Below are 11167 nucleotides of genomic sequence, written 5' to 3' on the forward strand. Positions count from 1 at the left end.
TTGATAGATTTCTATTGGATGACGCTGTAAAATTATTTTACACGGTCAATACACTACCTTTTAACTCATATTTTTAATAGTGCACTGACCGTGTGAACTAATTTATACATACAACCAATCAAAATCCTTACACTTGTCATGTCATATTAATTTTTTAAATTAAAATTGTGTTTTAATTAGATACATGATTGTAATTGGTTGAAAGTGTAAAACTGTTAGTGCATATCCCTTTTTCTCTTTTTAATATAATAATTAAAAAAGAATTAAAATTAAATTGAAAAACAAAATAGTAATCGTTTTAACAAAAAATCAGTTTTGAAACAATTGTAAATTTGTGTTAAAAAGGAAACAATTGTTAAGAAAAAACAAAAAACCAATTTTTTTAAAAAAACTTTCTAAAAATAATTTTTTTTAAAATTTTTGAAACAACCTGGGTTTGACAACTCTTTTGGTTTTTTGTCCTTTTTATTTTCCTTTCTCGGAGGTTGTTCTGTTCATAAATATGTATCTTTTTGAACACAAACAAGACCAATTTTCGATTTCTTCCGTTTTTCCAACGCTATAAATTGACCTTACTTTGCGACAATTACAACAACCCTCTTTTTCTTCTCTCCCTTTGATTCTCTTCTTATACTCCGTCTTTACTTCGTTATACCCTCCCTCTCTTCACTATTCTCATTTTTCCATTGATCCTACCTCGTTTTTCTCGCCTAAATCATTATATAAACAAGGTATATCAATTTTTCTCTATTTCATGTTTCCCTCTGCTTCTTTCTCTCGCTGTTTTCTTTGATTTTTTGCATCTGGGGTATGCTCATTCATTTTTATTCATGATTTTCAACTTAATGTATGTTATTACTATCAAAAGTTTGTTTTTTTTTGTTAATATATGCATATGAATTCAGAATTCTATGTGGGTTTTCTCTTGTTTCATTGTTCTCTTTCCTATAGATAGATCTGCAATCACTTTGTTTCAAATTGTTTGTTAGGTGGGGATTTTCCCTCTTTTTTTCCTTTTGCATTGATCATTTTTATAGGCAAACTAGTATGTGTTTCTTGTGTTCTTGATCATGATGTGGCTGTGGCAACACTAATGTATTGTCTTACTGTGTTTTTTGTTTTCAAATCTTTCAGATAATGGCTACAGAAGTAGGTCACCATGCTATTGGGACTTTGCAGTCTCATTCTTATCTTAGTAATTTGAATCATAGCCAAAATCTCAGGAGCGGTTCGCTAAGATTGGCGACGAAGGATTTTATCTCTAGTAATAATGGTTTGTCAATGGGAAGAAGTAGCCACTTTGGCTGGAGGAATTGTTTTGTAATTCGGTCTTCAGCTTCCCATTCTCAGACGTCGGTTGTTGATCCGGTGTTGTCCCCTTCAAGAAGCAACAGTGGTGACACTCCTAAGAAATCAAGTATGATAAACTTTCATGTTAGTTGTATTTATTGTTATCATTCTGTCGGATATGTTTTTGTTGGTTGGTTATTGAAGTTGGATCGCAAGTTTTAGGTTGTTAGACATTCGAAAAGTTGAAGTTGTCATGATTGGATGTTGTTATTGTTATCTAACGAATGTTATCTTTGTTCTGGATCAGATGAAGCAGCTTTGATCCTTATTCGACATGGTGAGTCGTTGTGGAATGAAAAGAATTTGTTCACAGGTTGTGTTGATGTACCACTTAGCCAGAAGGGTATAGATGAGGCAATTGAAGCTGGAAAAAAGATTAGTAACATACCTGTTGATGTCATATTTACATCTGCGTTGATTCGTGCACAAATGACAGCTATGCTTGCCATGACCCAGCACCGCCGTAAGAAGGTAACAAGAATAGACAACTATCTTCATGTCTATGTAACTAGCAATACTTGCACAACAATCCAGAAAATCAGGCAATAGAATAATTGATAGGTTTTGTTACAATGGTTATTGCTGATTATGTACAAAGTAGTGACTAAATTTCCGTCTACACCATTCCAAGATTATCTTGTGCAATGTATTGAAACATCGTTTTCTATAAATTAATGATCAACCTTCCTGCAGGTGCCTGTTGTTTTGCATGACGAAAGTGAGCAAGCAAAAGCATGGAGTCAAGTTTTTAGTGAAGATACAAAAAAGCAGTCCATTCCAGTCACAACGGCTTGGCAACTAAATGAAAGAATGTAATAATCATTTTCTTGGTCTTAATGTTTGAAACTTCTTCTTTACAAGGCTAAGATTAACATAGATCCGTATTATTGATGTATTCGTAAATAATTGTCGTCCTTTCAGGTATGGAGAACTACAGGGTCTCAATAAGCAAGAAACAGCAGACAGATACGGCAAAGAGCAAGTCCATGAGTGGCGCCGAAGCTATGACATACCTCCTCCCAATGGCGAAAGTTTGGAAATGTGCGCTGAAAGAGCGGTTGCCTATTTCAGAGACCGGGTACGTGGAAATTTAATTTGTAGTGTGCACATAGCTTGATATATATTGTAACTTTTAAAGTCAAATTTGATACAAAACTGATCCATCTATATCAATGTTGCAGATTGAACCCAAACTTTTATCCGGAAAGAATGTTATGATTGCAGCACACGGGAATTCATTGAGATCCATTATCATGTATCTCGACAAGTTAACTTCCCAGGAGGTGATTGGACTACTCAGAAATATTTTTGCTCTTAATTTGCATACGAGAACTATATCATAGACATGATTTTCCCCCGATATTTGACAGGTCATTAGCTTAGAACTGTCAACCGGAATTCCAATGCTTTACATTTTCAAAGAGGGAAGATTCATTAGGAGGGGGAGTCCTACTGGACCAACTGAATCTGGAGTTTATGCCTATACCAAGGTATGCATTTTACACCCGCTTCTATATTTCGTCCCGTTTAAGATGGTTTTTGTAAGAATATTAGAAGTTTCGATTTTATAATCGATAATGGCTGTCTGGAAGGTTGCACTGACAACTTTACTTGTTCGATACAGCATTTGGCTCTTTACAGACAGAAGTTGGATGAGATGTTTCAATAATAATATTATTTAGGTAAGAATAAGAACTAGTTACTGTTTTTGTTTTGCTTTTTCGTCTATTAATATGCTAAAGTTTGATTCTGAGATTGTTTCACTTTCAGGAAATACTTCCACAGATGAATCACATAAGGGGAGAGATTGTTCTCAGTGTTACTGCTAGGTGCCTTCAATGTTAGCACATTTTTCTAAAGCTAGGTTGTTATGGTTGTTCTAGCATAGTTTTGAACCTTTGTATCTGTAGGCTAGCTTTAAACTTTAGATACATTTATCTCATGATGAGCAAGTGATTGTAAAAATACAAGTTCTAATGTTGAAATACTGTAATAATTATTGAAACATTTTCAACAATAAACAAGCATTGCTCCATGATGGAGGGAAAATTCTGCTGAATGCAAGTGTGTATTCTGTCTTTTATTTTTAAATGTCAAAAGCTTCAAAGTTACAAGGTAAAGTCATTTATCATAACAAATCCAAGATAAAGTATACACCATGTTTCTTAAATGTAGGTTTCAAACTAGAAATAGAATAGCATATAACTCATGCTGCAAGTAATATCTCATTCTGATATCATGGTTTTTTTGTCGACATGATTAACCAAGATACGTTGATCAGGGTTAGGAGCAGAGGAACCGAGTATTTTCTCGTTGTTGGAAGCATCAGAATCTGCTTCTGACTCAGTTGAATCAGAAGAAGGAATATTGTGTGAGAACAATGATAGAGAGTTTGCCCGTGTCCAGAAGGAGCGCATCTTGTTATCTTCCTCTTTCATTCTCTTAGCATATTTATTCATATCAAATTCTGTGTCGTCGTTCCCACCAAACGCAGGTTCAAGTTGATCCATATCGAACAAACCCTCCATAATCTTCTTTGTGTTTTGGTCGTTCGAATAAACAAACTTTACCTTTTTGTAACTCTCAGACTCTAGCAAAACCTTTACCATCTGCAACAGTTCATTCTTTTACATTACAAAATAGTACTGGATTTATTCTTTTGCAGCATGTAATTAAAATTTCACCGAAACAAAAAGATAAGAGTATTTTGTTTTGTTACCGCGAAGAATGGCTGGAAAATCCCAGGTGCATCATACATGACTGCCAATCCGAGGCGCTGTGGATAATATTTTTGCAGTATATGGCTAATTTCGCGTGTCATCTTGAATGATACATTTGATAAATTGAAACCATGAAAATCAACCAGCCACACCACCTGTTCCTGGAGAGGTGGTAGATTCAAAACTGCATTCTCCATGCAGTAAACAAAATGCTTAATCTCTTCTGTCAACAACTTCGAATTCTGCAGCACAAATAAAGTCCATAAACGAAATCAATCTTCCGATTTCACTCGTTCCTGATAGAGTTTGTTAAACAATAGGCAATAGATAAGATAAGAGAAATATTCATTGTATTTCTTAATAATAAAGATACAAGGAACTTGCTATATATATAGGCAAGCAAAAGGTAATCAAATACTGACAAATGTGTCTAACAGCTAGTGCCAGCTCAGCAGTGGTAGTGGAACGCATCCTCCACTACTCTTCCCACTATTGACACATATAATAGAATATTATGTAACCACTACTCTATTAGTCCCCCTTAGAAGCTGCAGGGGGGTGCTTTAAAGTGATTTTGTCTAACACACGCAGCTTAGAACGCAGAGGTACAAACTTAGCAGCAGATAAGGGCTTGGTTAGAATGTCAGCCCACTGATCTTGAGCTGGAACATGAGCTACAGAGAGATGTTTGCTGAGAACTTTCTCTCTTAGAAAGAATATATCAAGCTCCATATGTTTGGTTCTGTTGTGGAGAATGGGGTTATGAGCAAGGGTGACAGTGCTCAAGTTGTCACATAGAATCCTAGGCACCTGAATAGAACAGTGAAGTTCCTGAAGCAAAGATTGTATCCAAATAAGTTCAGCAGCCAATTGAGCCATACTGCGGTATTCTGCTTCAGCACTAGACCTGGCAACAAGCTGCTGCTTCTTGGACCACCAGGAAACAACATTAGGACCAAGATAGATGCATGCCCCTGAAGTAGACCTTCTGTCATCAGGATCAGATGCCCAATCTGCATCGCAAAATCCTAAAAGCTGCATAGGCTGCTGAACAGGGGCAGGCTGAATGAGTAAGCCATGACATAGTGTACCACTCAAATACCTTAGGATCCTTTTGACTGCCTTCCAGTGATCCTCTAAGGGATTGGATAAAAACTGACAAACCTTGTTAACAGAGAAGGAAATTTCAGGTCTAGTTAAAGTTGCATATTGCAGTGCACCAACAACAGACCTAAAATGAGTGGGGTCTTCAACAGCTGCTGAGCCAATTTTTGATAGTTTGCTGCTGGAAACCATGGGAGTGGGCATTCCATTAGCATTGAGCATGTTAAGTTTGGTTAGGAGGTCAGAAATATACTTGGTTTGGGACAAAAGTAAAGAACCATTTGGAAGATGAGAGACTTCAATGCCAAGGAAATAGTCAAGCTGTCCCAATTGTTTTAGAGAAAATTTATTGTTGAGATGGTTGATTAGAGAGGTGATGAAGGGAGCTGAACTGCCTGTGATGATTATGTCATCAACATAGACCAAGATCATGACTTGGAGCTTGCCTTGATGCAATAGAAAGAGACTAGGGTCACACTTGCTTGCTTGAAAACCAAGTTGAACAAGAGCACTCTTCAGTTTGTCAAACCAGGCCCTTGGGGCCTGTTTTAAACCATAAATAGCCTTGTTTAGTTTACACACTAGGGACTTGTCAGCAGCTTCAAAGCCAGGAGGCTGCTGCATAAACACCTCTTCCTCAAGGGTGCCATTGAGGAAAGCATTATTGATATCTATCTGCTGAATGGGCCACCTGTTGCTAATAGCAATAGTTAAAATAATTCTGACTGTCACAGGTTTGATAACAGGTGAGAAAGTCTCCTGAAAATCACTTCCAGCTCTTTGATGAAACCCCTTAGCCACCAATCTGGCCTTGTATTTATTTATAGATCCATCAGGATTTTCCTTAGTTCTGAAAACCCACTTACAGCCAATAGGTTTCCTGGAAATAGGAGCTTTCACCAATGTCCAGGTCTGATTTCTCAGCAGTGCCTTGTATTCCTCTTGCATTGCCTGAAACCAATGAGGAGATGCTAATGCTTGACTAACAGAACTGGGTTCCATGTGAGTTAAAAGGAGAGTAGGATGTAATCTAGGTTGAGTGATGCCTCTTTTGGCTCTAGTTTGCATAGGATGGACATTTTCAGGATGAATGAAAGGTAAAGGTGAACCAGGAGGGCTGGGATTTGAGTGTGAGCTAGACTGTTCAGAAGGATCAGGAGAGGAAGTAGGGGAAATGGTGCTAGTTTCAGCAGGATCATGGAGGATAAGAGCAGGAGAGATAGAGGGAGAGGAGGTAGGAATAGCAGTGAGAGGCTGAGGAATGGTATTTGACACCTGCTGACTTGCAGAAGTAGAAAATTCAGGGGAGGGAACAGCCATATGGGAAGAAAAGGAAGAACTAGAAGGGGAGCTGTGATTGGTATCAGGATTATAGGAAGAGAGAGAGGGAGCATTGGATGGAGAGAGAGGAGGTGGGAACTGACTGGCAGTAGCAGGAAAGGGAGGAACAGATGAAGGATTAAGAGGAATAGATGAGGGGACAGAAGGGTTAGGAGAGGCTGGAAATAAAGAGGAATAGGGAAACAAAGATTCATGAAAAACAACATCCTTAGAGATGTAGATATGACCATCAGAAGCCAAACATTTATAGCCTTTATGTGATGAGGAATAGCCTAGAAAGATACATTGTTGAGATCTATAATCAAGCTTATGAGAATTGTAAGGACGCAGGAAAGGATAACAAGCACAGCCAAAAACTTTGAGAGTGGAATAATCAGGAGGTTTGTTGAGTAATTTAAAGTAGGGTGAGTGATTGTGAAGGGTAGGGCTGGGAATTCTGTTGATAAGGTAGGCTGCAGTAACAAAGGCATGATCCCAATATTTCAAGGGAAGAGTGGACTGAGCTAAAAGAGTGAGACCAGTCTCTACAATATGTCTATGTTTACGTTCAACAAGACCATTTTGATGGTGTGTATGAGGACAAGTGAATCTATGAACAATTCCTAAATCTGTTAGATACTTGGTGAGGGGTCTAAACTCCCCTCCTCCATCAGTTTGAACACACTTGATGGGACAATTAAACTGTAGTTCAACCATTTTCTTAAATTGAATAAACTGAAGCATAGTATCAGACTTGAGTTTGAGAGGAAAAACCCAAACAAACCTAGAAAAGGCATCAACACAGGTAAGAAAATAGGTGTAGCCACTTGAAGATATCATAGGGGCTGGACCCCAGAGATCACACACAACAAGTTCAAAGGGATGAGTATAGACAGTAGTGGATAAAGAGGAAGGCAATCTGTGAGATTTGCCAACACAGCAGGCATGACACATATCAGTAGGAGGTTTTGAAGGGACAGTAAGATTGCAAATTTTCAGGATTTCAACAAGGGCATGATGATTAGGATGACCTAATCTAGTATGCCACAGAACATAAGGATTTGTTGCTATTGCAGTAGAGCTATTAGAGTGAGATAAAGATAAATTAGTGCTAGCATTTGCAGAATTAAGAGAAGAGTTAAGAAAGATACTTGTAGTTTTATTAATTGAAGGATCATTACAAGGAAGTGTAGCATTGGACATATAATTAGAAGAGTTACAACTGCTTATAGCAGGAAAACACATAACCCTATTGCTAGTACTACAAGAGTGAAGACTAGGACAAGACTTTGACACTGGAGATGCAGCAGGATTTGGAAACTTATAGAGGCCATCATCTCCAACATGACCACTGAGCAGAACTTCAGAAGTAGCCTGAGATTTAACAACACAGAATTTAGAATGAAATTCAAAAAACACATTATTATCCTGAGCAAATTTGCTCACACTCATGAGATTTTTGGTAATTTGTGGTACATGTAAGAGGTTCCTAAGGGTGAGAGACAGGTGAGGTTTGTGTGGTAAAGGAAAAGACATGGAACCAACAGAATTGATAGACAAACCTTGGCCATTTCCTATGAAGACTTGCTCGGATCCAGGCACAGAAGAAGAATCAGACACATTTGAGGCTTCAGGAGTAACATGGTGAGAGGCACCTGAGTCAGGATACCACCACTGATTGTTGTTGCTTGCTTCAGTACCTGCAAAAAGGGCCTGTGGTGCTGCGGATCTAGGAGAAGCAGCTCTGGGTGAACCATGAGCAAACTGAACAGGATACATAGCACGAGGAGCGACATGAAATGGATTGAATGGAGCTCTTTGCTGAGGATAACCAGCACCACTTGAGTAACGATAATAGCATACTGAAGCATCATGTCCAGACCTGTGACAGATTTGACATGACTGTTTTGCGAAGCGTCCTCCACCACGACCAAAACGCCCACTACTACGACTGAAACGACCTCCACGGGAGCCATAGGTGTGATTATCAGCATTGGCAGTGACGTGACTCGTTCCCTGAGGGAAAGCTTCAGTAGAGGCTTGACCAGTGGTAACAGTTGAAGGAGACGACGCAGATTGAGTGAGATTTACCGTCACTGGCTCCGCAACGGCGGCTTTGCGATGTTTCTCAAGACGCGACTCATGAGCAAGCAAAGACGACTCAAGTTCATCCAAGGAGCTCAGCTCATCCTTACTGTTGACGGCGGCAACAATGGAGTCATATTCCTCAGGAAGGGAATCAAGAACTATTTCGATTAGGTTACGAAGAGGAACAGGATCCCCAATCGAAACAAGCGACTCACTGATCTCACGAGTACGCTTCAGAAGCTCCTCAATCGTGAGCGAACCTTTGGTGAGACGACGAAGCTCAGAACGCAGCTGACGAGCTTTGGTTGAAAGAAGGGTGTCGAAGTAGCGGTGGACCTCTGTCCAGACTTGCCACGCGTGTTTACACTCGACAAGTTTAGGAAGAAGAGAATCAGAGATGGTGGAAAGAAGCCAGGTGCAGATGAGAGCATCCTGTTGCTCCCACTCCAGAAATACATTGTGAGATGCAGGATCTGAAGGAGAGGGAGAAGGAATCACCGGAACAGTGACGAACCTTTGGAGACGATGTCCACGAACAACCCCATCAATCTGTTGTTTCCATTGTTTGAAGTTTTTGTCATCGAGTTTAACAGAGATCAGGTGAGAAAGTTTCACCTGAGAGGAAAGAAAAAGAGACTCCATGGATCGGAAAAGAAACGAAAAAGAAAAAGAAAAAAAAAAAAGAGGCTCAAGATACCATGATAGAGTTTGTTAAACAATAGGCAATAGATAAGATAAGAGAAATATTCATTGTATTTCTTAATAATAAAGATACAAGGAACTTGCTATATATATAGGCAAGCAAAAGGTAATCAAATACTGACAAATGTGTCTAACAGCTAGTGCCAGCTCAGCAGTGGTAGTGGAACGCATCCTCCACTACTCTTCCCACTATTGACACATATAATAGAATATTATGTAACCACTACTCTATTAGTTCCAAACACAGCTCTGCAATAGACATGATGATATATAGTATTAAAACTGATTTTCAGAAGAAACCTGGCGATCCGTTCTCATTACAATCACCGGTCTTCCATACTTGTCACAATAATTTGCTCTATGCATTTTCCCTATCTTCGCTTCATTAGAAACATCGTCCTTAACCGACAAAGAAACCACATGTTAAACAACATCAGAACAAAATTAAATCAAGAGTGATTGATAACAGGAAAGAACTAACTCACCCAGCGAATCTCTTCCGGTTTATACTCCCGTCTCCATTTTAAGCTTTGCTTCAACATTTGAGATGCTTTCTTGACATTCCAACTTTGCGATTTTAAGTACCTTGAAATCGATGCATCGGTACAATACACAGATTCCTTTTCTGATAATGTTCCTATCATCTTTCTCACCTCAATGATCTGAAATACAGCAAAATATTATGCATGCACCAAGAGTCCAATTAAGTAAGATTGTAAAAATACTGATACCTTTGCCTGTTGCTCTTGAGACAGTGATACTGCTAACACTTTCTCATGGCCATTAGAGCCAGTTTTCTTCAGATCCTCACTACTCATAGTAATAACTGTATAAAAACAATCTAAAAATTAAGAATGAAAACTATAACAAGCCAATGTTTTGAAGAAACAAAGGTGAATTAAAGTGATATAGTTTAGTCTGGTTTCATCATTGAAAATATCATTCAATTTATAACCATTTTGGTTATTACTATTATTGCCTTAACACAGTTAATAAGTTAGGTCAATTTTGTTAGAAAGTTATTTTCATTTATGTCTTGGTGTAAGTAATCTAAAACTTCCCTCCTACACAATTTATTCAGTACATTATTTTGTCCTCTCTACCATGTTTTCCAACAGTTTATTTAAGTTAAAAAACTTCAAAATTCAAAGCATGAGACAAAAAACATAAAGTAAGAGACAAAGATTCATTAAGTTTTGGTAACTCTTGTCAGAGTAGTTGGTAAAGTAGGAAGAAAGATCTCAGTATTAAACATATTCATATGTTATATTAGTATCACTATCATATACAAGTGCAGCACCGATTGTGCAAAGTAGAGAGATAAGTGGAAAGTAAATTACTAAGATGGAAAGAAAATGCTAGGATGAAAGATGGACCACAGAAGGAAGAAAAACAATTATTCAAAGCTTATCCTGTTATGTGACTATGTGATAGGAGGAGTAATGTGGATATCGTGGTATTTATGGGTTTATAAGCACTCTGTCACTACCGTACTCAGCTATAACTATACACAGTGTGATGCCAATGAATGCGTGCATGTGGAAAGCAAAACAGTACACCACTCCTTTTCTAATGTTTTCTACTCTCATCTCACCGCAACCAAAAAATAAATATTTTTTTACAAAGCTAAAATAAAGGAAAAAAAAACAAATTTCATTCTTAAAAATAAAAGTTTTTTTAACGTCGGCGGAAAGGTTCCTACTCCATTTCGAAGGAGAAAAGTTGTGTGTGAGATATTGGATCGAATTCTAGTATGGTCAAAGGATAGCTTCTTGGTTTGACAAGATTAAGCATGAAGTCGAAGATTGTTCACATGCTTGTGTCGAAGATGCTAGGGTTGTTAGCATGTTAAATTAGGTTTTAGTGTTTAAACTATAATTTCT

At 38.0% G+C, this 11167-nt stretch overlaps 2 protein-coding genes across 3 annotated transcripts; one reads left to right on the forward strand and one right to left on the reverse strand.

The window, feature by feature from the left end:
• The first annotated feature begins 499 nt into the window (after positions 1–499).
• Positions 500–3355, forward strand: LOC131662041 (2,3-bisphosphoglycerate-dependent phosphoglycerate mutase 1-like). The gene is made up of 9 exons (XM_058931718.1): positions 500–731; positions 1135–1417; positions 1598–1821; positions 2044–2162; positions 2272–2428; positions 2532–2633; positions 2721–2840; positions 2975–3032; positions 3121–3355. The coding sequence occupies exons 2-8, from the start codon at positions 1138–1140 to the stop codon at positions 3017–3019; spliced, it is 1047 nt and encodes a 348-aa protein (XP_058787701.1). The 5' UTR covers positions 500–731; positions 1135–1137; the 3' UTR covers positions 3020–3032; positions 3121–3355.
• A 103-nt stretch (positions 3356–3458) lies between these two features.
• Positions 3459–10772, reverse strand: LOC131662042 (uncharacterized). Of its 2 annotated transcripts, XM_058931719.1 has the most exons (6): positions 10625–10772; positions 10016–10110; positions 9770–9946; positions 9585–9683; positions 4070–4312; positions 3459–3959 (listed from the first exon to the last, which is right to left on the reverse strand). In XM_058931719.1, exons 2-6 carry the CDS (start codon positions 10100–10102, stop codon positions 3576–3578), a joined length of 990 nt encoding a protein of 329 aa, XP_058787702.1. In that variant the 5' UTR covers positions 10103–10110; positions 10625–10772; the 3' UTR covers positions 3459–3575. The 2 variants fall into 2 exon arrangements, with proteins under 2 accessions (XP_058787702.1, XP_058787703.1); XM_058931720.1 differs by lacking the exon at positions 10625–10772 and having other exon boundaries at positions 10016–10600.
• Between the last annotated feature and the right edge of the window lie 395 nt (positions 10773–11167).

This window comes from Vicia villosa, linkage group LG3 (assembly GCF_029867415.1).
Source record: "Vicia villosa cultivar HV-30 ecotype Madison, WI linkage group LG3, Vvil1.0, whole genome shotgun sequence".
NCBI lineage: Eukaryota > Viridiplantae > Streptophyta > Magnoliopsida > Fabales > Fabaceae > Vicia > Vicia villosa.

Excerpts from the sequence above, each read along its gene's own strand:
- LOC131662042 (XM_058931719.1), bottom strand. The coding sequence starts at position 10,102 with ATGAGTAGTGAGGATCTGAAGAAAACTGGCTCTAATGGCCATGAGAAA. Across the intron at positions 9,684-9,769 it reads AACCGGAAGAGATTCGCTGG|GACGATGTTTCTAATGAAGC; the intron begins GTGAGTTAGTTC and ends TTGTCGGTTAAG. Across the intron at positions 4,313-9,584 it reads TAATGAGAACGGATCGCCAG|AATTCGAAGTTGTTGACAGA; the intron begins GTTTCTTCTGAA and ends TTTGTGCTGCAG.
- LOC131662041 (XM_058931718.1), top strand. The coding sequence starts at position 1,138 with ATGGCTACAGAAGTAGGTCACCATGCTATTGGGACTTTGCAGTCTCAT. Across the intron at positions 2,163-2,271 it reads TGGCAACTAAATGAAAGAAT|GTATGGAGAACTACAGGGTC; the intron begins GTAATAATCATT and ends TCGTCCTTTCAG. Across the intron at positions 2,841-2,974 it reads GAGTTTATGCCTATACCAAG|CATTTGGCTCTTTACAGACA; the intron begins GTATGCATTTTA and ends TGTTCGATACAG.